This window comes from Aspergillus udagawae, assembly GCF_001078395.1.
Source record: "Aspergillus udagawae IFM 46973 DNA, scaffold_7, whole genome shotgun sequence".
In the NCBI taxonomy this organism is placed as follows: domain Eukaryota; kingdom Fungi; phylum Ascomycota; class Eurotiomycetes; order Eurotiales; family Aspergillaceae; genus Aspergillus; species Aspergillus udagawae.
The window spans coordinates 954,283-979,566 of record NW_025091270.1 but is presented as its reverse complement, the minus strand read 5'-3'; the positions used below and the strand labels follow the sequence as shown (position 1 = coordinate 979,566).

At 49.1% G+C, this 25,284-nt stretch overlaps 9 protein-coding genes across 9 annotated transcripts; 6 read left to right on the top strand and 3 right to left on the bottom strand.

Moving 5' to 3' along the window:
• Positions 1-1,064: 1,064 nt before the first annotated feature.
• On the top strand, positions 1,065-3,545 carry Aud_009025 (repressor protein; the record flags this gene model as incomplete). Its single annotated transcript, XM_043293888.1, has 2 exons — positions 1,065-3,233; positions 3,297-3,545. 2 exons carry the CDS (start codon positions 1,065-1,067, stop codon positions 3,543-3,545), a joined length of 2,418 nt encoding a protein of 805 aa, XP_043149823.1.
• A 456-nt stretch (positions 3,546-4,001) lies between these two features.
• On the top strand, positions 4,002-5,240 carry Aud_009024 (glycosyltransferase family 8 protein; the record flags this gene model as incomplete). The annotated part of the gene is made up of 2 exons (XM_043293887.1): positions 4,002-4,473; positions 4,558-5,240. The coding sequence occupies 2 exons, from the start codon at positions 4,002-4,004 to the stop codon at positions 5,238-5,240; spliced, it is 1,155 nt and encodes a 384-aa protein (XP_043149822.1).
• Positions 5,241-7,884: 2,644 nt separating this feature from the next.
• Aud_009023 (uncharacterized protein) lies at positions 7,885-8,772 on the top strand (the record flags this gene model as incomplete). The annotated part of the gene is made up of 3 exons (XM_043293886.1): positions 7,885-7,980; positions 8,061-8,164; positions 8,244-8,772. The coding sequence occupies 3 exons, from the start codon at positions 7,885-7,887 to the stop codon at positions 8,770-8,772; spliced, it is 729 nt and encodes a 242-aa protein (XP_043149821.1).
• Positions 8,773-9,150: 378 nt separating this feature from the next.
• Aud_009022 (putative chromate ion transporter) lies at positions 9,151-10,935 on the bottom strand (the record flags this gene model as incomplete). The annotated part of the gene is made up of 4 exons (XM_043293885.1): positions 9,151-9,779; positions 9,852-10,429; positions 10,511-10,632; positions 10,690-10,935. The coding sequence occupies 4 exons, from the start codon at positions 10,933-10,935 to the stop codon at positions 9,151-9,153; spliced, it is 1,575 nt and encodes a 524-aa protein (XP_043149820.1).
• Positions 10,936-11,692: 757 nt separating this feature from the next.
• Positions 11,693-12,004, top strand: Aud_009021 (uncharacterized protein; the record flags this gene model as incomplete). The annotated part of the gene is made up of 1 exon (XM_043293884.1): positions 11,693-12,004. The coding sequence occupies one exon, from the start codon at positions 11,693-11,695 to the stop codon at positions 12,002-12,004; it is 312 nt and encodes a 103-aa protein (XP_043149819.1).
• A 3,207-nt stretch (positions 12,005-15,211) lies between these two features.
• Aud_009020 (putative MFS monosaccharide transporter) lies at positions 15,212-16,998 on the bottom strand (the record flags this gene model as incomplete). The annotated part of the gene is made up of 4 exons (XM_043293883.1): positions 15,212-15,466; positions 15,521-15,776; positions 15,830-16,779; positions 16,858-16,998. The coding sequence occupies 4 exons, from the start codon at positions 16,996-16,998 to the stop codon at positions 15,212-15,214; spliced, it is 1,602 nt and encodes a 533-aa protein (XP_043149818.1).
• Positions 16,999-17,504: 506 nt separating this feature from the next.
• Positions 17,505-19,567, top strand: Aud_009019 (uncharacterized protein; the record flags this gene model as incomplete). Its single annotated transcript, XM_043293882.1, has 6 exons — positions 17,505-17,533; positions 17,814-18,634; positions 18,687-19,163; positions 19,214-19,309; positions 19,373-19,472; positions 19,522-19,567. 6 exons carry the CDS (start codon positions 17,505-17,507, stop codon positions 19,565-19,567), a joined length of 1,569 nt encoding a protein of 522 aa, XP_043149817.1.
• A 143-nt stretch (positions 19,568-19,710) lies between these two features.
• Aud_009018 (damage-control phosphatase ARMT1 family protein) lies at positions 19,711-21,166 on the bottom strand (the record flags this gene model as incomplete). The annotated part of the gene is made up of 3 exons (XM_043293881.1): positions 19,711-20,707; positions 20,763-20,879; positions 20,931-21,166. 3 exons carry the CDS (start codon positions 21,164-21,166, stop codon positions 19,711-19,713), a joined length of 1,350 nt encoding a protein of 449 aa, XP_043149816.1.
• A 619-nt stretch (positions 21,167-21,785) lies between these two features.
• Positions 21,786-23,229, top strand: Aud_009017 (UPF0075 family protein; the record flags this gene model as incomplete). The annotated part of the gene is made up of 2 exons (XM_043293880.1): positions 21,786-21,983; positions 22,051-23,229. The coding sequence occupies 2 exons, from the start codon at positions 21,786-21,788 to the stop codon at positions 23,227-23,229; spliced, it is 1,377 nt and encodes a 458-aa protein (XP_043149815.1).
• Between the last annotated feature and the right edge of the window lie 2,055 nt (positions 23,230-25,284).

Genomic DNA, 25,284 nt, shown 5'->3' with positions numbered 1-25,284 from the left:
GTGGGTGCGCGAGCAGGTCTACGGTATCACCTAGTGTATTCGCTTGATATTTGTAGTTATTTTTGACCTCCGTCTCGAAATTCTTTCGGGCTATGACCAATTCACTACAAGATATTGTTTACAATAACTCTTGCGATCTGGAGAAGACTATTTTCTATATATAGAGACTGCGTCGACGACTACTAAAACCACTTGACTAAGAAGGTTCTAGACAACCACTTCTAGCGTAGTAGAAAGAGTAGTGCAATATGCGTTCAACAGCCTATATAGTAAGAGAATAATTATTTAATAGCTTGAAGATGAGCGATAAAGGGCATGATGTACTATGTGTAACGATACCTAATCCTGCACAGAGGCTTAGATAAAGTGTTAAGCACATAACCCTAACAGCCTAATGGACCCATACATCAACCGCAGGGATCACCAATAGAGTTAATGGTGCCATCGTCCGGATGCATATAATCAAAACACTCTTTGCTTGTAAAGGTAATTTTAGAAATAACAGCTTGCAATATTGATAACAACATCGGTCTTTCCCAGAGATACTATCCTTCCCCCCACACTCGGCTAAAACTTTTGCCGCCATCTGTCTCCAAAAGGCGGTGAGACGTGGCAGATTGACCTTCTGGGGAAAATGAACGGCAAATGGTCCGTCCCAGATGCCCTCATTTGAGTCGGGACAGCGATCTTTCATACTGAGGCACCTCTTAGTCTCAGCTATCAGGCTACTAATATGTTTCTTACCCTACTTCCTCATCTCTCGTCCGTTTTCGATCTCCACGCCTTTATCAGCTGCGAAGTCATGAAACTACCACTCCCGGCATGTTAACTGAGAGATTTCCATCGTCTTATCGCCAAAGAACCTCTTGATTTCCTTACCTCCAACCACGCACTGTTATTTTTCACCTCGTTATACTTGGAATACCAAGTTTTCAGCAGTGCAGGTCATTGACAATTCAATTTATGGAGAGATGGCGCTCCTAAAAGTAAACAACATCGGTTAAATTGGGACAAAAATTCTTGGAATCGCTTCTAAAACAGTACATATACCACCGTCCGTAGTGATGATGCCCCCAAGTTCGAGCGTCAATACTCCCCGGAGATTCGATCGCGATGCCTCCTTAGTGCTAGTTGGCATTCGAGGATGCGGAAAGCGCTCTCTCGGCTTCGTTGCTGCCACTGCTCTCAAACGCCGTTTCATTACAGAGGATCATTACTTCAAGGAAGTTACTGGGCTCACGCGGCATGAGTACCTCAAGCGCCATGGCAGTCATGAATTTCAACGTCGTGATATCGATGTTCTCAAGAAGATGCTCGACAACCATCAATCGCAGTGTGTCATTGAGTGCGGTCTTGGTAGCCTCACTCGGCCAATTCAGGAGCACCTTCGTTTGTATTTGGCGAAGAACCCAATCGTGTACCTTGTTCGCGACATGGATCGGATCCAAAGTTTGCTAGGTTTAGAGCATCAGGCTGTTAAGCTGTTGTGTGAGGGGGACCCTCTGCACAGAACTTGCTCAAATTTCGAGTATTATAACATAGAAGATCGGTCCAGTGTGGAGGCTCAAGCCGACGGAGAGCCATCTGATCGCCGATCTGTTAATTACTCCTTCAAACTCAGAGAGGCGAAGGAGGACTTCACCCGCTTCGTACGTTTTGTCACCGGCGCAGAGGTGGACCAACCTGGCTACGACTCACCTTTCGTACTGTTGGAGACCCCCCCGGAACTTCGATCATTTACTCATGCAATCTTTGTTCGCTCCTCTGATATAATTGAGGGGGTCGTCGATTTGGCAGAACTTGAATCTGGTGGAGATGCTATTGAGCTCTGCGTCGACCGCTGGGGCTCAACCATGGCGAGCACCATCAGCAAGCAAGTTTCTTTGCTTCGGAGGAATGCCCGGACACCCATCATACTCTCCGTTGATACAACAGCATCCGGAATTGGCAGCGGTGACCTTACATCGGCGCAGATCTCAGAGCTGTATTTCAACATCTTAGAGCATGGCTTAAGGCTGGCGGTGGAGTATTTAGCAGTCGATCTGGGCCAAAATCAATCTTTGTTGAACCAGGTGATCTGCAACAGAGGTAGAACAAAGATTATCGGCCATTACCTTTTCGAGCCGTCCTCCTGCATGACGTGGGAGGACGGGGAATGCCTTTCCCTGTATCTCGAAGCAGAAAAGCTTGGTTGCCAAATCGTGCGTATTCTTCGAGTGGCCACTGAGCGCGAGGACAATGCAGCTGTGGGCAAATTTATCAACAAAATCCAATCCCTACCTGGTTCACACCCCCCGGTGATTGCCTACAACATTGGCAGTCTTGGGAGGACCTCGCAGGTGTTCAATTCGATATTGACCTCCGTGACCCATCCGGCTATCAAGCGTCGCACAGACAATGGCAGGGATCCCCTTATTACTTCACGAGACGCCATTCAAGCCTTGTTCCAGAGCTATACGCTAGACCCCCTGCAATTCTACATCCTTGGAGGGAACGTGGCGTACAGTCTATCACCTGCCATGCACAATGCTGCTTTTCGGCATTGCGGCATGAGGCACACGTATAGCATCCCCGAATCTCCTTCTCTTGCGGCGCTTGATCGGCTGGGCCGTGATCCGCATTTCGGGGGTGCGAGTATTGTGCAGCCGTGGAGAGTGCAGGTCTTTCAGAAGCTCGCATCTAAAAGCAGACATGCTGAAGCTATCGGGGCTGTCAATACCATTATGCCTCTGCGTGCACGAGCTGATGGGACGATGTTTCCCTTACAAGAGCAAGCCAGCCGCCGTAACCAGGCCGGGCCTGTTCTGGGATGGTATGGAGAAAACACAGACTGGGTGAGTATTATGACTTGTATCAGTCGTCACCTGTCTCCTCGTAATACGATCAGCCCTTTAAAATCAACAGGCCTGGTTATTGGAGCCGGTGGCATGGCTCGGGCCGCGATTTATGCTATGCTTCGGCTGGGTTGCCGGAAAATCTTTATATATAACCGAACCTTATCGCGTGCGGAGAGTGTCGCACGCCATTTCAATTCTTGGGCTGCGTCGCAGGTGGGCTCAACCCAAGTAGTACGGGTGTTAACGTCACTCCAAGATGAATGGCCATTGGATGCCTGCCCCCCATGCTTAATTGCCTCGTGCGTGCCAGCGGATCCTGACAGAGACGAACCTCCAGCCAACTTCGAAATGCCGACGCAGTGGCTCGAAAGTCCAACCGGCGGCGTGATTTTGGAGGTGAGCAACTTTCACCGCATTTGGTCCTGAAGAAACCTAGCTGATCAATCTTCGTTGACGCAGTTTGCATACAAACCCTTGGATACGCCCCTGCTGCGGCAAATGCGCCGGTTCCGAAGTGAAACTGGAAGGCCGTGGATACTGGTCGGAGGGCTGGAGTTAGTCTCAGAACAAGCAGTCGCGCAGTTCGAGCTCTTAACAGGACGGAAGGCACCTCGCCGATTGATGACCCTTGAGGCTCTTCAGAACTATGTCGGAGAGAACGGTTCTCTCGATGAGAAAGAGATTCAAGCAAAGCTAGGCTATACTTAATGATATATTATTTTCCAGATAAAAAGAGAGAAATCGCGTTTGACCTAGAGCACAAGTACATCACCTATGGTACGATCCGACCAACTGCCTGATTTAGTATATTATAGTGGATGGTTGAAGCTATTCATTCAACTCTCCACCATAGCACGTAGGCAAGGCACCTGTGGGGTGGTTGTTCCTCATTTGAACCTGCAAATTGAAGACCTGTTATATGCTTGATGTATAGAACTCCAGAGCAAAATTCAATCGAAATCTGAAAAACACAGAAAGGAAACACACGAGTCACATCTTGACACGCAGTTGGAGGTTCGTCACGTGCACGGGGACAGGTGACGGTCCAGTCCGCATATCTCTTTTTAAGGCCATGATGAGTGATTACCTGTCCGTAATTGAGCCATGCGCGCTGACAACACCAGAATGGTTCCCTGGCTCTCACTATTCGGCAATTCATGATCAATGGGAAACAAAAAGGCCTCCGTTCTTCCCTACCGCAGGGGTTCTGGGTCTTCAGAAGCGGATTTCTTCGATATCCCTGACGAGCCATGTCTTGCGATTGCTAAGCGGCAACTAAGACACATTCGGACCTGGATTTTCTTCGCAGCCTTCATCATTCTGATACTTTGGTTTCGCCGTGAAGCCCCTTCGCCTGCTCCTGTTTCGCATATCGACTATGACAAAGTCGATTGGTCGCGTTACGCCTACAGTCAGTATGCGACGTCGAGCACATATCTGTGTAACGCCGTGATGGTGTTTGAAGCTCTGGAGCGGTTAGGTAGCCGAGCGGACAGAATTCTCTTCTATCCTGAAGACTGGGATATGTTCGTTGCAGATGATCGTGACAGGGACAGCCAGTTGCTAGAGCTCGCCAAGGAGAAGTACAAGGCGTTGCTGGTACCTATCAGTTCGGAAATGATCAAGGCTGGTGGAGGTACGTGTATCCGGGTTCAGAAGTCACAGTTCGGCTGTTCTTCAAAAGCAGAGCTGGCGCTAACTCTGATAACAATCGACACAGGCTCTGGCGAATCCTGGGATAAGAGCATCGTGAAATTGCTCGCCTTCGGCGAGACAGAATACGATCGCGTCATACACATTGATTCCGACGTTACCATTCTCCAGAAAATGGACGAGCTCTTCTTCCTCCCACCGGCCAAAGCGGCTATGCCTCGAGCTTACTGGGCGCTCCCGGATACAAAGCAACTATCGTCCCTGCTGATCGTGATTGAACCTTCTTATCGCGAATTCAAAGCCCTCATGGAGAGTGCTCAGCCAGCTCTCCACGGTCAAGTAGAAGTTGATTCGAATGAGACACATAGATATGACATGGAGCTGTTAAATAATCGCTATGCAGATTCGGCCTTGGTCCTTCCGCATCGGCAGTACGGCCTAGTCACCGGCGAGTTCCGGAAAAAAGATCACCGGAATTTCTTTGGAAATGACTATGAGACTTGGGATCCTGACAAGGTCCTCGCAGAAGCCAAGCTTGTGCACTTCTCTGACTGGCCTTTACCAAAGCCCTGGGTGCTTTCAAATCAGAAGCTGCTAGCCGAGATTCTACCCAAGTGTGACTATAAACCCGGCACACTGCAAGAGAGGGGGTGTCGTGATCGGGAGGTATGGAAGTCACTCTACCAAGACTTCCGTCAAAGACGAAAGGTTTGCGCAAAGATTCGCATGGTTCCTACAGAATTTCGCTAATCTGGATTCTGTAGGACATTTGTAGACTACTGAGTTACCCTGCTCCCGATTGGCCTCCAATACAGAAGCCTCACTAGGACCGTCTCCTTAGCCTTTACTGATACTCCTCTAGCCATAGTATTCCATTCGCGGCATATGGAACGGCGTTCAAGGTCAGGCATGCGCAATGCCAACTTGCTGTATTACATTGATCGATCATCATCCAATGTATATCATCAGTTAATGGGCGTTTGGTTCTTTCTTGTGAAGTCAATTCTTCGATGGTTACCGCTACCAATAAGCGCTTTAGACAATTTGAATTGCTGTGCCCTTCAAAAAGGGCCAAAACAAATAAACCACCGGCTGAACGCAAAAAGCTGTCAGCTAGGGACTTCATACACTGCTATGTGCATAAACGTAGTGACCACAATCTTGCTCGGCTGCTCGAAACGACCGGGTGGCATAAAACGCCATCTGAAACTACGAGTGAGTGGATGCTTGCAAGACGGACAGCATATAGTAATATGTGGATTAATACGGTTTAGTATATCATAGCCTTGTGTATCATGGAGTTTTCAGTTGCAGAGGCCATACGACTCCTGTTGACCATCTTGTGGACTGCCTGTTCCTATGAAGTGAGCTAAAAGTCGAAGTCACTGGCTCTGTAGGCAGGGCAAGAGTCGGGTATGGGCGAAACCATTTGAATATAAACTTCTAAACAAGTGCACTGCCTGAACGGGATGCGAAACCGCGGGAGACTTGTTGCTTTGAAGCGGAGCATGTCGACGAGATCCCTATATGGCAAGCAGACTCGACAGTTCTAGAGGATTGGTATTAGGATTGACAGTCAAGCCTCACTGCTGCCAAATTGTTGTGCATCCTAGGGCATTATAACGCTGCGAGAGCAGGAGTATCCGTGACCACCAGCCGCAAGGAGGATATCACCGCAAAATGCGCTGCAAGAACCAATTGTGGCACATGACAGCAGTTCAACAACAATTGGGAGCTGCGCGCCATGAGACAAGATCTAGCGCTCAAGATCAATCATCACCACTCAGCTCAAGTAACCCATTCCCTTTCTCCACCACTGCCAAACACCTCGCTGTTCCATAATACTCCCAAATTCCTTGACGGACTCAACTTCAGATAGCCCTACGTGCGGTAAATTTGGAATATCTGAGCTCTGAGAACGTCTGTCTGGCTTGGAATCTCCGGCTTGATCATCTCTTGTTACCACTCCTGGTCGGCTAACAAGCTGGAAATCCTTGTAGCGCAGGTTCCGCACCACATCGACCCACGACTCCACAGACTTCATATCCCGGGATTCAACATACATGATGCCTGGACATCCGCCATAGCGGAGAAGCACGGAACAGTTGTGCGTGTCAGCTGCTCGTTTTAAGGCGGACACTTTTTTACGAGATGTGATGTGATGGGTCCGAATTAGGGCATTGTAGAGCATCCTGCCTATTGGAGGTCATCAATCAGAGGTAAGTAAGCGGTCGTGCCGCTGCGAGACAAGAAGATGTAACAGATATTAAGTGCACGGAGGGAATCTTGGGGGGGCTCCAAAACATGATAGTTAAAAAGCCTTATGGTTGTTTGTTTGATACTGCCGTATTTCACCGCCCTTATTCCAATTCAATGGTGCTGTGACATCATACGAAGAATGATAGTTAAGTGATAAGGTAAACACCCATTTCTAGCGTAGTAGGATAGTATGGAGTAGAGAGGTCGTGCAATTTGTTTTCAACATCATACTGATCCGCTGCAGGAGGCAGACACAACTGCTCATTATCGACTGCTACCTCGTTACCACGGTCATTGCTGATATCGGGAGGGGTATCTTGATGGCGTCAAGCTCTATGCTGATTTAGATCTTAGAGAAGAGCAACCAGCTAAGCTCATTTGAGTTTCTGAAGCAAGCGTCAAGCTTGATGTGCTGAATTGACTTTGAACTGCTGGACCCGCGCAGTAAGTTGATTCAGGTAGCAATGCATCATAAGCTTAAGAATGACCAAACAAAGAGTGCAGCTGAAGGATATTCATAAGTCAGAAGGAGTTCGCCCTACGGGATGTTATATGGTTGATCCTGAACCAAAAAGCGATCTCTAAAGAAAACTGAATATAGAGAATGGGGTCAATTCAGACCAGGCGCTACTGCAAAGTTGATGGGAATGCATACTCGTACGCGACGTTTAGCATTCTCTGTTTCAATGCTTGCACCTTATTGCATCACTGAAACCGAATACCGGAGTCGAATTCCGACATGTCCTTCTTCTCTTGCTGCTCTCTACAAATGGAGATGATGTCCGTTCTTCGGGTTGGAAAAGAATGGCATTGAATTGAGCGGCTTCAGAGTTCAGCCAACCATTCTCACGGAACGGTTACGTTACTGTGATGGCTCTTTTAGCTGTGAGCCATCCTCACTAGAGCTTTCCAACTCCCTAATTATGGCCGGCAAGTATTGTAGATGATATATACTCACGATACGTGGACTATATGTCATGATGATGATTCGGGGGTACATTTCCGTGACGGGACATATATCAAGACTGCAATGCTTCCCACATTTCCGTCTTGTACTGAAGATGTTCAGGCTTTTGGGTATTCTCGAAGCATTGCATCTAGAATAGAACCGACAAACTTCTTCACCCCAACAGTCATGTCTGAACAAGCTAGGGCGATCATCTCTGAAGTCTCGGGCCATGACCTTGATCAATGGCTACGGCCATCTACATTTACGAACGAGCTAGAAGAGGTAAATCCGTGTCCATTGAAAGATCCTAGATTACTATCATTCCACTTCCATTCTGAAAACCCAAGGCTTATATTTCACAGTCTGTTAGAGGCCATATTCATGAAGAATTGAGGAGCTGGATCTTTTATCGAAAGCTCGCAGCAGACTGTTCGCGAGCCAACGTTGCTCTGCACGGATTTGCCATGTATGTCACCTAATAATTCCTCCCTAGGTTGGGAGTGTGGCCTACGAGACTGGATTATTGACTGCATCTCGCCAATCAGGCTCTGGGAAAGGAGCGCTAAGGAGTGCTTGATCGATATGCAATGGCTAGAGAAATATCTAATCAGCCGCGGAGGACGGTGTAAGCCAACAAACATTGAGGCGCCGAAATGCGAATGGCCTGATTCACCCGTCGAGCCTGTTGGCCCTTGTCGGGAGGCCTTCAATGTCCAGAGAACGCTTTTCGTGGACTTGGAAAAGTTGTGTACTTTGGCAAAGAAATGCCAAGATACCGCCTTACTGAACGCGATTGAGTCCCGCTTCTTGCGAAAACATGCGAAGCATTTAAAGAACATGGGTGACCTCCAACAACAAGTGACCCGAGTGTCAAAGCAGCCCGGACTAGGCCTATACCTCCTCGATGCAGAATTGCGTCATCATAATGGCTGCATCCCCTGGATGTCTATGAATGATCCTGATATCATCGAGGAAGGAATCAGGGCTGTGACAAAGAAGATCAGCGGGGGACTCGCGCTTCAGTCACACCACGAGGGAACCAAACTCGCATCGAAGGAGGCAGGACACTGTTAGGAGATACACTATGTCAAGGGCTCGTCCAGAGTACATTCGCTGACGTAGGCCTACGCCTGAAGATTGAGACAAGGGAGGGACGAACATTGGGTCCAATTAAACGCCTTGTAGCCGTTGCTTTGGTTGCTCCACCCTGGTTGTAGGATGCCATATGCATTACTGTGTCTCAAAAATCTAGAGCAGACAGCAAATCCAAAAGGCTTGTGAGTTCTGACCAAGAACACTCAATTGCGTAGAGTAATATCACACTGGAATGATTCACCTTGTATCAAACAAAGAATATGCGAAGACTACTTTTATCCGTCCCTCTCGGCTTTCTTCGTACCCATATTCGCGCTATACTATTATATTCCATTTTGATCTTTAGGCAAAGCTGAGTTAACGACCAACAGCACCATACCAGCAGAGACCCAAAATACCGCCAATGATGATCGCGATCGCTGGAGGCACCTTGAACCAAGCGTGCTCCGCATAGGTAACTGTTGCAACAACGACCCACCATGGCTCAAGAGCAAGACTCTGACCATTACTGGCCTGGGGTGTCAAATATCCAATCTCCCACAGCCTGTATACAGCAGTGAAGACCAGGCCCACGGCAGCAGCATTGACTCCTCTAAGCCAGTCGACAACCCACTTTCTCTTACGGAGCACTCTCCAGAAACTCTGCACAGCGACTGCTAATGTGATACCGGGCAGGAAGATGCCGATGTAGCCAAGGAAAGCGCCAAATACAGTCGGGAACTGGGACTTCTGAAGCGCGAGGGCTCCAAGGAAGACCGCAAAATTGAAGTTGGGGCCAGGGAATGCTTGAATAAGAGCCAGGCCAATCAGGAAATCTCTGCCGGATACCCAGCCAGGATCAACAACGTAAGAACGCAGAAGAGGAATCACCACGGGGCCTCCTCCGAAGATAATTGTTCCGGCCAGATACATGTTGGCAAACAAGTCCAAGGCAAGTGGTGGGTGATTGATGACCCCTCTTGCTACCAGGATTGCAATAAAGGAGGCTGAGATGGTGGTCAGTAAGGCTCATGGCTAGATATCAAAAGCTGGAGGATGAGCGCAAAGGAGGAACGTACCAAAGAAGACGACGCAGACCGTGATACCGACACGGATCCGGATGATATGATCATGAGAAGCGCTGACTTCCAACGACTCCGTTTGCGCATCAGAAGCAGTTTCTGGGAGAGATGCTGCCTGTCCAGACTTCCGTGACCGTACGGTGCCTTGATTAGAAGGAGTGCTGCGAGTCTGGCGATCTTGTTGCTCTTGAAGCTCCACTTCATTATGAACGCCATTTTCCTGCCTTGCCTCTTCGGGGTGGCTGTTTCGTCGTCTCCATTTAGCACTGGTTTTACGGATATACTGGCTCATCCAACCGTCCCATGTGACGACTGACAGACCACCAAGAACCATGAGAAGCGGAAAGTACCAAAGAGCATTGTAGCACAGGCCGGCACAAGCGCCGAAGATGACTAGAATGCGGGTAAGCTTGTCCTTTATTGCCTTTTCTGCTAGCTGGACGGCTGCCAGGGCAATAATTCCCACAGTGGAAGCATTGAGGCCAGAAAGGAATGCATATGCAATTTCCGGCAGAACATCGTTGATATTCTGTACACCGAGGGAGAGTGCATACATGCCAACTGCTCCGGGAAGACTAGACTAGAGATTAGCTGCGCCGTTCGTTGCGCGTCGCCTCGAATGATGCGTGGAAGACAGAATAATGTCGAGAACTCACCTCCATATAAGGAAAGCAAATACAGCTGGAATGAAGCCTGCATGCAGTAAAGTCAAGCAGAAAAGCATCTTCGTGCTTCCAGGCCCGGGAAGAGCTTGACAGATGGCAAATAGTTCTTGGTACTACAAGGTCATTCCGATCAGCCTATTGTACCCATCTTCGCTGGGTTCCGCACTAACTGTTTGCTCATCCGCCCATTTCTCCTGTCCTCCTTTGCCCTCGACAAACTTTTCGTGAAAGATCTGGAAATGGACCGGCGGCCCTCCAAAAGCTGTGAACCCTAGATGCCATGTTCGTAAGAACACATCGCTCAATCGGCTAGAAAGTCTTTTTTTATGTTGCTCAGAAGCCGCCCTCTCTTGTACGCGCTGGTTCAATGCGCGGAGCGAAGAAAGGTAGCGCGAGAATGGCGGCGGCAGCTGCATCCTTTTTCTATTCTAACCAGATATGTGCGAGTAATCAGTGGGCAATAGAGCATGAAGAGATACTGATATCGCCGTACCTCTCCTCCCTTTAAGCATCAATTCACAAGCTATACCTATTTTACTCCTTATGGTGTGGTTCCTTGGCAGCCCAGAAAAACTGGCCATTCATAAGAGAGGAGTGTGTCACGCCGCTTGTCACAATTGCCAAGATGCTTGGACCGGGAAATGCGTAAACTTGTTACAATATTTAGTTAAAAAGATTATGGATATGTAAGCCTTTTTGGCCTAGTGGTATTATATTTCCACAAAACTCTAATTTGAGCTACTTTTTCTCCAACCGTTTGTGTCGGTAGCGTCTGGCTGTGACAGCAGTTACCTGAAGGATTGAAGATAAAAATACATGTATTTCTACCCTAAACAGCTGGAGGTAAGCATCTATCGCAAAGGTCAATACTACTGTCTTCCGAGATCTTTACCGATAGTAAATCATATGCAATCCGGAATCTGATGTACGGTCTGATTCTGTCAAGCTGGCAGTGCTGAATCCTTAATTTCCAATTCAACACTTGCCGACAGTTGAAGGGATATGGAGTTGTATAATAAAGGCAGCACATCAAGTCTGCAACCACGCACAGCATTCTCACCTGATAAAGATAAGCAGCGAATATACTCTACTAAGCTCACCCTCTCAGAAGCAATCAAGGTGCATCTTCTAAGTCTCTTTATCTCCTACCAGACTAACACTATATTAAATACAATGCGTTCCACCAACATACTCGCTACCATCCCGCTGAGCGCCACCCTAGTCTCCGCTCAGTGCAACAACCGCAGCTCATGTTCCATGGGCAACGATGGGGACTGCTTCCGGGATTGCTTGAACCAGGGTTTTCAGGGCGGCCGGTGCTGCCAAAACATTGGCTGTCCAGGGACACCAGCTGCGATTGCTACTGAAACACCGAAGCGCAGTGATGAGGTGATTGACGGCAATGAGCCCTTGCGTGAGCTCCTGATTAACATGGGTCGCAATGATGCTTTAAAGAAGTTGGATGCTAGAACGTTTTCAGATTAGTGAAGTGCCTGCTGCGGCCTCTTGAACCTTTGGAAACTGCTGTACCTGTGACCCCTACCCATAGGCTAGTCCCTCCTGTTAGGAAATAACAGCCTATATTTAGTTTCCCATCCTAATTTAGGATTCCTATGCCCATCTTCAACAATATTCTGCGCACTGAGAGTCGTTCCATTAGCCCAACGATAGTTATGAATAGGAATCTGCTGATACCACAGCTTTTGTTCGACGTGCTCACCAGTGGTTATCTAGATGATGCAGGAAGTTCCAAAAGCAGACCAATGTGGAATGGACTATGTCCAAGCTAACCTTCACCGCAGCAGTTTCTCAGCTCCAGAGATAGTTTCAGGGTCTCCAGAAAGACCAACATCGGTTGTAGAGCAAGAAATGGATGGCTCAGAGCTCAAGAGGAAGCACAATAGGCATTGAATAATAAACCTCCCCTCGAATGGCTCAGACTATATCGGTGTTCAAAATTTCCTTGCTCTGAGCATGTTGTTACGGATGCTTGGAAATCGAAAGTCTTCAACAGCGAACGAAGTACCTGAGGTCGTTCATGTTTTCCGGGTCTGATCAAGTTTCTGCGCCACCTGCTGCTATAGAAGGTTCATATGTTATCATTCAGAGTCCGAAGGCATAGCCTGAGATAATACCTGCACAACAGTACCGGGTCTGCAGTAGTAACGATTTGACAAGCAAGGGAGACTATCGCTCGACCTTCGTTGCAGGAGACACAGGGTTTCCAAAGGCTCCAACGAAAGAAGCTCGGCGTGCAACACAGGATACCGATTGTCGTGCCCACAGATTCGATGCGGTCTCAGATATATCTATTGTGAATGGTAAAGCCAGCTCTGTTCTTTCGATGTATCGTTAACAACCCGTTTGCCTCTTTAAGAGGGCCATCCAAGCAGAAACCGGAGGAGCCAGAGAAGGAAATGTTGGGGATAGGAGGCAAAACGGCGAAAGGTTGCTTACTCTGAGTCTTCAGAGCCTGATGGTCACCCAGATTGCAGGATAACAATTCTACCACACTGGAATTGCATGGTCATACAGTGACCTGCATCTAAGAAGGCTATGCTGTGCAGTAATTTGCGTACATACGAGAGGAAGACAGTTTCAGAAGAGGAAGATCCCAGCTCAAGATATGAAAAAGCTGTACGGATTGACCTACCGGCTCACACACCGTCGAGGCATGACGCAGGGCAGGGAGTGTCTGGCTGGGAGCAGGATGCAACGAAACACATGTAGGTCCCCAGTCCCCAGACATCCATTTTCTCGTCACCGACAGCCATTTTTTTCCCCCACACCTACTCCTTCCCTCTCCACGCATCCATCTTTCCCTCCCTCTTTTTTCACAATGGGAAGTCTTCTCGATTTACCCGTGGAAATTCTTCTCTTCATCATCGGCTTCTTTGAGTCAGCTGAACACTGGCCAGTCCTTCTCTCCCTTTGCCTAGCGTCCCGCCAGCTCTACGCGCTGGCTCAGCCGAAACTTTTCAAAACATACCTGAATGGACTTCATTGCCATTGTTGCCACAAGACCAACGGCAGCAAAGATGGTCTGTGTTCTCTACTAGGCTTTACTCAAACTCTGCTTTCTCGGCCCGATCTTGGATCATGCGTTCGTCAGATAATCATAAACACCTCAACCTGGGAATCCCGGACACCCGAAAGGTGGTCGAAAACACTCACACCAGAAACTATAGCTCTGCTAGTTGATGTGGTTCATGTCTTTGCGTGAACGACAAGGCGGTGTTCCTCTCATCTATAGCGAGGGCAAAAGTGCCTCCTTGGATTGTACTACTGTGTACTCGCACACCAAATCTTGAACATCTTGATCTGACGCTAGGAGAAGAAGACTTAAAGGATCTGAGAGCTTCATATATGCCTTCGATACAAAAAGACTTGGTTTCTCCGTATCTGTCTAGATTGAGGAGCCTCGATATTGGAGGAACCTGGGGCCAGATGAATATCATTCAGGCAGACATCCTATCCTTCTTCTTGAGTTCGTCGTGCCTCGAATATTTTTCCCTTTCCCTCCTCGATGTACGAGGCGCTGGTGATTCAGTCTTCATGCTCCCATCGCAGTCTCTCAACATTGCTTCAGTCTCCCTTACTCGGACGTCTTTAAATACAAACCTTCTGACAACTCTCGTATACGCATGCAGGGGTCTCAAAACATTGATCTACGAGATTGATTCTGACACTCCGAATCATGTTGAAATTTTAGAACTCGCTGCCATCCTCAATTCACAAAGAGAAACTCTTGAATATATCATTGTCGATCTTGATTTATACGATTGGGGGCTACGCTGGGACAACTATCCGAAGATTGAGTCCTTCGCCTTCTTTACGAACATCCAGCACCTAGAGATCGAACAGTGCCTCTTGACAGACAACCCAGGATTACCCGACTCACTGAGGCATCTGGTCATTCGTGCCTGTGAATACCCTGTGGCGAGATTGTTGACAAATTTGACAAGACGCAGCCTTGACAGCCTAGATGCTCTCACGTTGGTCGTCTTACAGCCCCGGTCATCACCGCCTAATGGAATGTTCGGTCTCTCGGAAAGATTTGACAGCGATGAAGATGTATATGCAAACATCCTGTATCGGTCCGCATTCAGAAGAGCCTGCAGGCGACTTAGGAAAATAGTCCGCGAGGCATACTTCGACTTTGATGTACGGTGCGAAGAATGGGTTTTGTTCGAGGAAGGGCTCCTCTGAGCTCCGCGGCACTGCAGAGATATTGCAGGTTGTTGATTTTGTGCTTTTGCGTGGAAATTCAGTGTTGATATTTGCTTTGTAAGTTGTCTAAGCAGACTGAGCTGGTTGTATGGCGAAGGGATCCCATCTTTGTTACAATGGCGCTTCATTAACTATACAAAAGCGAGTAGAACCTATGAAGGAAAATGATTGAACCTACTGTAATAATGCATTAATTGGAATGCACACTGTAACCCTACTTAAACTCTAGATAATATACCCCAGGAAGTTACAGATTATTGTAATACTAATAGACTTAATGCTAATAACCCCTTTATATAAAGTAAAGGCCAGGCAGGCCTTACAACATGGCAGACTTATAAGATGATACATTTCATAATACACATGTATATAGCTCAACTTGATACATAAACGTAATATGTTGTACGTCATTACTTCATAGATAATAGCCGTGGTTTGGCTTGCGACCAGCCATCTCCACGATCAGACCTTCTCGACAAACTCCTCACATCTCTTCTCACCGCCCGCATATCCACCATTCTCAATCTCCATCTTTTGGATTTCAGCATTGAAGTGAGTCATGCGCTTGGCAAACTCCTCCTCCTCATCCCACACGAAGGGGCTCTTGCTGGCGAACAGGAAGTCGATCTGCTCGAGCGTGCGGCCGGCAGTCTCGGGGAAGAAACAGTAGATGATGGGGATGTAGACGAGCATGGCGGTACCGAAGACGTAAAATGTCTGAGAAAAAAGAAGTCAGAAATGAAAATATGGGAAAGGGAGGATAGAGCTAACCTTCTCCTGGATACCGGCAAACATGACCGGGACTAGCAGCGACCCAGCGCCGTAGCCTACCGCCCAACCCGCAACACCGAAGGCATTACCCTTGGCGCGCAGCCATGTTGGGAAGATCTCGGTCGGATAAATGAAAGGAATCATCAGCCAGGAGGAGCTGAAGACAACCACGTAGAGGAAGACCATGGCGGCGGCTCCGGTTCCGTACTGTGCAGCCTTGTCGGGGTTATCGACGGCTCCACGGTTCAGACCACCACTAGAGGAAAGTCAGCAGGAGCCACGTCAAGGACAAAATGGTTCTGTACTCACAGGGTAAAAAGAATAATACTCAAAACGACCGCTCCCCAGTAGAGGGTCCTGCGACGACCCACTCGGTCCAAGGTCAAGGCAGCGATACCAGTTCCCAGAATACCGCAGGTCATGCACAGGGCAGACAGCCAGTTGGACTTGAACTCATCAAAGCCAGCAGTGCGATAGATGTTACCCGAGTAGATGACAACTGCCGCGATACCCGTGCCGTATTGCATCAGAACCTGGAGCCAGAAGGCCAGCTGGATACGGCGTCCAATGTGAATATCCCCCGATCCAATGCCCAAGAACATTTTGATATAGCTGGAGTTCTGCGACTCCTGTTCCATCTGCACGACGGCGACGATCTCGCGAATTTCTTTCTGCACATCCGGGTGGTCGCAGTCGCCATCTCCACGGAGCTTGGTGATAATCTCGAATGCCTCCTCGTTGCGTCCGACCTTGACGAGCCATCGAGGCGATTCAGGAATGAGCAGGGTGCCGATGACGAGGAAGAAAATCGGGATCACTTGGCAGGCAAAGCAGAAGCGCCATCGAAAGGCACCACCGGCGTAATCAGTGAAGGAGGTAGCGAATCCAATCCAGGAAGACAAGGCAATGCCCCCAAAGTTGGCAAGGAAAGTCAGGGCGATCATTTGACCTCGATGTGCCGCTGGAGCCAGCTCTGCGGTCCACGAGGGAGCAATAACGATAATGAAGGAGACACCGACACCCGCGACGACACGGGCGATGAGCATGTGAGCGAGGTTCACGGCGCTAGCCTGCAGGATGGCTCCGACAAGACACCAGACGCAGGCCAGCCAGATACCCTTGATACGCCCGTAGGCGTCGGAGAAACTACCGGCCCAGAAGGCCCCCAAGAGAGCAGCGAAGTAGTACATGGCAGCGATGCCACCCTGCAGAGAGGGCTTGATGACTTTTCCATGCTCATCGGCGAAGCCCATACGATGCTGCAGTTGTGATATTCGGTTAGTTCACGATTCCGATTTTCTTTGGGGACAATGGCTCAGGAGGGCTGCGGTACATACTCCATATTCTGGGGCGACATTGACAGCGCCCATGACACCCTGACTCATGCCCTCATAGGAAATGGCCACGGCAGAGACTGCAGTTATCAACTTGAGCAGTCTAGGTCCAGGGACCGTCTTCCAGTAACCTTTCTGCATCATGGTGAATAAACTTGAATGACGAGAAGAAAAAGTAGCCAAAGATAAATTTCGAATGAATATACAAGAACAGATAACGAGGAGAAACCAAGACTGAGAGAGTCAACCCCAGAAACTTGACAGAGAGAAGATCATGGCCGTATCAGGGAGACATGGGGATGTTTATATTTCCATCCACGATATGTATGATGGGAGAGAGACAGAGAGGCAACCCCATGGGGAGAGGATCGCAAGAAACTGGGGCGCTCTGTGTTTCATGGTTCTCTGTGCAATGTTGATGGGATTCACTAAACTCAAAAAACCTCGGGGACATTTTCCTTTTTTGTCTCCTGCCTCCTCCACCATAAATCCCGAGTTTCCTCCGAATTCCCATCTCGCCACAACCTCCTCTTGATCATACTTCCTGTCTCCTCTCTATTCTCGTCTCGATATTCCTCCTTCGAGACAGACTTACCTCGCTACTACCATTTCACTTTGCAGCCCTCACAGCTTTCGCCACAGAGTGCGACATGGGAAAGCTTCGCTCAAAAGAAGGATGGTCAGTCTTTCCCCGCCATACTTTCTCTACACTACACGAGCTGCACATTTCGCCGGTCGATAATCAGAAGGAAGGGTGGCTGGTCCAGATCAATATCTCATTGCCTTGGGACGGTTGCGGGGAAGGTCGCCCCAGCAAACCTATTGACTCTGTGACCGCCGGCGGAGAAAGTGTCCAGGCTCTGTCTTCTGTCGTGAATTTCCGCTAAGTTTCATCACAGCCTAACTTGTCGGAAGAGGCATGTCAAATGTATGCAATGCCACGGAATAGTTCAATATAGGCTGAATGCAACGGCTTACCTGAGAATAGGCGACCAAGCCAAGCCGATTTGTTCGCAGTGCCAGAAAAAGAACCGGCCATGTCTTCGAGAAGATCCGTCCAATAGCATTAGGATCAAGCACTATCAACCGCGAAAGGCCAAGAAAGACCCGAAAGATGCTCCTGCCCATGACCAAGATGCAATATCTCCCCTTCCGGAAGACGGAACTGCAGACGCAGTGATTGCTAATGCAGCTAGCCCTGAACACATTACCCATCGAATCTATGACGAATTCTGTAATAACCAATATCGTAGTGCCTCGGTGACATCACCATACAACACACAAGGATCTACTATTCTCCCGAAACTGACTGACGACTCTGTTCCCGTACCTCTGATGGCCTCTCCAGGAAACAATACCACTACCTCACCCTATTGCAGCGTGGTCGGAATCCCCATCTCCCATCAGCTCCGACCGGACTCTATAAGTCCATGGTCTCCGGCTTCGCCCACTGGTGCGATACATGCAGGGGCTCCACTGACCTACAGAGAAGCTTACCTTGTGCATCACTTTGCAACGCACCTCGGGTATTGGCTCGACTGCACCGACGCTTCCCACCAGTTTACCCGGAAAATCCCCATCCTGGTCAAGCAATCGCCGATCCTGCTGCATGCCGTACTTTCCTACGCGGCCCGGCACGTCGGGGATGCCGAAATGGCCGAGCAGGCGCATGAACGTTGCGTAGAATTGTTGATTCCCTTCCTGAGCTCGGAAAAGGTGGCCGATGATGATATTCTGCTGTGTGCCATTGTCATCCTGCGGGTGTTTGAACAGTTGAACGGTAAGAAAGAAAGTTTTGAGCCGAGGTCCAGGCTAACTTGGGGCTGAAACAGTAATGGTGACTGGAAGCGATCAGGAGCGTCATTTAGCCGGCTGCTCGGCTCTGCTCCGAGCGTCGCAAGGACGGGAGGTGGATCCATCGACCCCAGGGTTGCGGCAAGCAGCTTTCTGGGTATACATGCGTCAGTGTCTCTACAATGCCTGTGTACATCAGCAGGCTCCTAACGTGGATTTGGAGAACTTGGTTCTCCTTCCACCCCCGGATGGAGGTGACCCTCTGAGCGATCTGAGGTCTGAAACAGCCTGGGCCAACACCATGACTTGGATCTGTGCCACGGTGGTACACTTTTGCTTTGGATCGAGTTACCCTGAGCACTCCACCAGAATACGCCGATGGCAACAGCTATCCGAGGCCGTTGAGAGTTGGTTGAGCACCCGACCGGATACATTCAACCCAATCTGGTATAGCGAAGCTGTCCAGGGGAGTGGAAACCCATTCCCCGAGATATGGTTTACGGCGGACTGGCACAGTATGTCTGCCAAGAGTTTCCCACTTTGCGCTGTCTAATATTGTTTGTAGTTATGGCATTCGGATTTTATCATCTCGCCCGTATGCTCTTGGCCATCTACAAGCCATCGCATAGGTTTGCAGTCAGGGGGCTACATAGTACAGCTCGTGAGTCTGATGTGAGTTCTGGCTTGTGCTGTCGTGCGAATGAATTGTCTTTAACGCCATCAGATCCGAGTCATGATGCACGCTCGCGCAATCTGTGGGGCTTGCAACAGTTCCCCTTCGACGGTGCCATCATTGATCACGCTCTGTCATTCCACCTTTATATGTAAGACGTGTCCAGAGTACGTGTGCGATGCAGTTACTGACATCGACAGGGGGTCCCTTGATGACCGATCCAGCAGAAAGGGCAGCGGTAATTAGACTACTGCGAGATATGGAAGCGACGCATGCATGGCCAACAACTTGGATAATCAATTCTCTAAAAGAAGAATGGGCGATGACATAACCTGTTCACAACGCCCACATCAAAAGTAAAAGGGCATTTATCGACGCCACAAAGGAAATCAGCGACCCTCGTTAAACGATACCACAGCATACTTTCCGTTCCGGATCCAGGCACCACCAGGCGCCTGCTCGTTTAACGCGTCAACCTTGCTCTGGGTCGGGACGCCAACGCAAACATCGGACTTATTCGTGCGAAGGGCCAAGATTTTGACGTCGCTCTCCTTACCTAGGGGACCGAGAGCCTTCTCGTATGTGGTGATGTGGGGCCACATTCCATCCCTGGTCAGTTTGCGGTAGTTGAGGTCGCCCTTAAAGATGACCAGGTAGCTGTGCTGGAGCTCCTTGAAGAGGGCGGGTGCCTCGGATGGCATCTCGTGGAATGAGAACGGCGTCGTCCAGAAGGGGTCGCTAGTGGTCGTGATGGCGCCCGACTGGAAGAACTTGCGGAGTCTCGGGATGACTTGGTCGAGATACTCGCGACCTGGGAAACATTCAGAGGAATCAAGATGCTCGAACAGCGATTCGACATCCGAGGGAATGACATCGCTAACGAACCACGGGAACTCCTTGGTATGCAGTCTGACAGAGGTAGAAATGCCGGCTTCCAAAAGATAAGCGGCATAGAGCACATCAGTGAAGAACTCGAAGCCAGCGTTGTCGAGGACAATGTCGATCTGGCGACTAGCCTGACCGGCAGTACGCTGAAGATAGGCCCAGACGTCGTCAATGTCGTTGTCGACGATGTTCCGCTGGCTCTTCTTGATGGCTTCACGGCCCTGCAGTTTTTGCAAGTCCTCCAGGGTCAGGTTAGCGAGGAGTGACAGGTCTGTGGCGTTTCCCCACAGGGCGATCTCCGTCATCTCGATAAACAGCAACTTCTTGGCATCCTCCTTGCTCTCATTTTGGGCGAGTCGAGTATCGGCCACGATCTGCATGTAACGGCTGGCGAGCTCCTCGACTGCGGCTCTCGATTTGACAAAGGTAGAGTCTTTCTGGCGCTTGAAAACATCGTAGTTCTGCCAGTGTTTTGAGGAGTTTAGGATCCTCTGGATGCTTCTGGAGGGATTTTCAGCGCAATTCCTCCATCCGATCTTTGCACCAAAAGTCGTACCTGTACATGTAGCACTCTCCAAAGAGCCAAGGGCAGTTAATCCAACTGCACTCACCAATGGCAGCCAGCTGCTTGTTCCAGTCTTGAATATCGAGCTTGCCGTCATCTGGCAGGGGCCTGAATCGTCGTGAGTCCCTGCGTTTCGGTTCGTGGAGAAGAATTACCTACGTGAGGGGCTTGTTCTGTTCAATTCTTTTCTGGATGGCCTTGAGCGCAATCTGAATAGCGATGCTCTCTGCTCTCTTCTGGCCGTCAACGTCGTCCGCGGCGGCGGTTTCGCCAATGTCATCGATGGTGCCCTGAATGATTTTGGCCCATCGGGTCTCGGCTGTCTGTTTAGCCATTGACCCTTCCTCCGATGTCCAAACTGCACGGACTTGAGCGTTCATGGTGGCGGAAGGCATGACGACGTGACTCTGACGGATCCGACTGGACAAGATCAAATGTCTTAAAAGCTAAGCAACCAGTGACAGCGGATTCAGCGGACTATTTATGTATTCTTATTTCAAAGACAAATTGGAAGGATCGTCCCCCACCTGGTCCCCAAAAAGGTAGCAGAGCTCGAAATCCGCTGACCACCGTCTATGAAAGAAAGGCCTCTCCGCGAATAAGGGAAAATCTCGGCTGCCTCCCCCGATCTACAGAAAGAGGGGTGGGGACCCGTGGGTCGTGTAAACGGCCCGAGACTGACAGCTTAAATGGCTATCCGCGTTTTTGCCATCCCGAGAATTTGACGGTCTGTGCACCTCGTCTCGAAGATACCCAATTAGGCAATTCGGGCTTGCATGTCGGCCTTGGAATCAATCGTGATGGAGCTCGCAGGTCCATCCCGAATCCTCACTGCTCAACATTTTCTCGTGCGCATGACCGCACGTTTTTGGTTTATGAGGGGTAGTGGGGTCTTCTTGATTGTCCGCAAGAATGGGGTTAGATTTCCAAAGGTATATGAAGCGGTTCTTCGCTCTCGAGTACAGTCGGAATCCAAATCATTGACCTTCAATCTTGTATATACACATTACAAAAATGGTCACTTCAATTGAATTTTCTGAGCCCAATGGCTCTGCTCACGTCAACGGTTCTCACCGTTGTGTCGCTGATGGTACTCTCGACATCACAGTCATGGGAATGAACAGCGGTACGGCCATGGACGGCATTGACTGCGCCCTTGTTCGTTATCGCCAAGATTCTCCTGAAGCTCCTTTGCATATGGAGATCCTCAAGGTACGACAGCTCTCTAGTGGTCTTTTATGATTCAACTTCAGTGGCATTGACAATCGCCCTTGTACAGTACGATGAGATCCCTATCCCTCGGCACATCAAGGAGCCCGTCCTCACCATGCTCCGCGAAACGAAAACTACTCCCTCCCTCATGTCCCAGCTGAACGTCCAGCTCGGCAACATGTTCGGCGAGACCGTCAAGCTCTTCTGTGAGAAGCACAACGTTCCCATTAACAGCATCGACCTCATCGGCTCTCACGGTCAGACTATCTGGCTGCTCTCCATGCCCGAGGAGGGCGAGACCCGCTCCGCCTTCTGCCTTGGCGAGGGAACTGTCATGAGCGGCTTGACCGGCATCACTACAGTCACCGACTTCCGCATGGCTGAACAGGCGGTCGGCCGCCAGGGTGCACCTCTTGTCGCTTTGATCGATGGTCTCCTCCTTCACCACCCCACCGAATGGCGCATCTGCCAGAATATCGGCGGTATCGCTAATCTCTGCGTAATTCCACCCGACAATGAGGGTGGCGTCGACGCCATGGTCGACTGGGACTGCGGCCCGGGCAACATGTTCATCGACGCCGCGATGCGCTACTTCACCAACGGCGAGATGGAGTATGATCGCGATGGCGAGTGGGGTGCTCGGGGTACTGTCAACCAGGCAGTCGTCGACAAGTTCCTCAACAACAATAAGTACTGCAACCACCTGCCTCCCAAGACGACAGGTCGTGAGACCTTCGGCGACAACGAGGCCCAGGAGATCATCGACGAGTGCTTAGCTTTAGGCATGAGTAAGTACGACACCGTCGCCACCATCACCCGCATCACCGCCCAGAACATCGTCAAGCAGTACCGCACCTTCTTCCCCAACTTCAACATCGATATCGACAAGATAGCCGGTGTCTACATGTGCGGTGGTGGGGCCCGCAACCCTAACATCATCAACTACCTCAAGGAGCAGCTGCCCAGCTTGGAGATTCTCAAGCTCGATGAGACGGGTGTTCCTTCTGATGCCAAGGAGGCTGTCTCGTTCGCTCAGCAGGCTCTTGAGGCTATTCTTGGCCGTGCCGCTCTTGTTCCCATTAACAGTGACACGTTGACGCCCAACACCATCTCGGGCAAGATTGCACCGGGATTGCGGTGGAGAGAGGTTATGGCGATGGCAGTGGAATTTGGAAAGGGTCAAACTCGGTTGCCGACGGTCAAGGAGATGGTTATTGACCGGCCCTACACCTACGGGAAGCCTTAGAAGGGTATGGCGGTGCAACTCTCTATTTGTATGATTAATCACTTGCATGTAACTTAAGGTCTAGCAATGGCTTCATTCCAATCTATCAATTTTAGCGACTTTGGAGTGACTTTTCTGGTTGAATCTCCTCATGGCCCTGTCAAGGGAATTGCAGTGTACCACCATTTAGTGGGTGATGGGACAGTATTACATCTCAGGACTGTGTAGAACAAGAGGGATCTAATTCACAGCGCAGAAGGTGATATAGATGATGGGTGATGTCCCTAAGCCCATACTGCCATTCAAGCTATGGAAGTGAGATTAAGCAACAGTGGTATTATGTGAATAAGACCTTTCATATATTCAGGTTCAACAAAAAGCGAAGGGGTTGGGGGAGGGGGGAATAATATGCTTTAATTCCTGCAGTGCAGACATAATTTTTAATTTTTTCCCTTAATATTTATCTATGCATTAAAAGGATATATTACGCTCTAAATCCCTAATAGAGTCACTTATTTACTAGACATTAGTAATAGCATCCTGCTAATACTTTCCCTTCTTCTTAATCCTTCTTTGAGCTGCCACTTCCACCTCTGCTACTAGCCTTCTGCTACATACTCATAGCAGACTCCTCAGCATTCTTATTAATAGGCCTACCTTTGAGTCTGATTAACAGCATGAAGCTAGTTCTTCTTACCATTAGGTTAGTAAGAAGGGCAGTCATGCAAAGGGCAGTTGGGACTTACATGTTTCATGGTATAGCTTTCCCTGTCCGCTGTAGTATGCTTGCAAGCGCTGGTGAATATAGCAACACCTGTGGTGGATATTACTAAGGGTATGATGCCTATAGACTCGAGGGTAGATATATCATTATCTTCTCTAAGCTTGCTAACCTTTGGGAGCTGCTTAAGGTGAGAACTCCGCCTGCGATTAGTTAAGGGTAGCTTGAGACAGAACATTGAAAATCTGTTCTCAGAGCTAATCGGGCAAGCGTTTCAGACACCGTTGGCTTTGTCATATAGGTTTTGACCATCAATGATCAAATTCGATGGTGATATGAGTAATTTGGAGGTCGGCGACTTGGCCGCCAAATGAATACCACCAGTCCTAAACCGACGGATGATGTGGAGGATAGAAAGTTGTGAGGATTGGCTTTTCAATTTTCAGAGTACTCAACTGCAGCTAGAATTCCTATTAAGATATTTTCTTCACATGTAGAGAAGAGAACATGTCGTATTATCCATACTAACTTTTACTCCAAGACCAACCTATTCAGTAATTCAGTGCTGAACAGAATGCACAGCTTTCCTACCTATAATTACCTGTTCCACTATTGGGCTCAGTCAGGTACGACAGCGCGGTATTTCGATTCTGTGAAGGCACATTCTTCCTGTGTACCTAAAGGGTATTGTCAACCAGAATAGGCCTGTCATTTCTACTATGCTAGAAATGGTCGTCTAGACACCTTTTTGGTGTAGTGGATTTAATGGCTAATAGGAGAATACAGACTCGGAGACTCAAGTCTTGATTTGAACAGGACAGTGGGGACGCAATGCGTGGCGCGAGAACTGCGGGTCGGAGATTTGTCCACTCTCATCTTGGCTGCCTCTTTGGTATTGTGACCATTAGCCGTTCCCATTGTTATCCACATCTTTAACCTACTTTCCCTCTGTGTAATGCAGTGGTTTGGATGCAGTTTGGTGGACCTGAGATAGCCTATCCAACTGTTTGACTCAACTCAGATTTTTCTCATCCGAGCTGCCAAGAATGGACAGCATCGCACATAATCGGAAAAGTCTTTGTCTCGTTGTCCATGATCTGGCCAATAAAAGATTTGATTGCGTTGCAATAGTCCCAGCTACCACTCCAGTATACGCCAAAGCATCAATCTGGTGTTGAATCCATAGTGAAGAAATATACGTCACTGGTATATCGAGGCTTGGCTTCCTCTTTGGTAGGAAGGGGGCCACATGAGTGCCTCTTGCGATTTTCGATGACTTACGATGAATATAAATGATGCTTTCCCGTTTTTAAAAATGGGGTTTCTTCCCGGTCAGAAGCGAAGGTCTCTTTGTA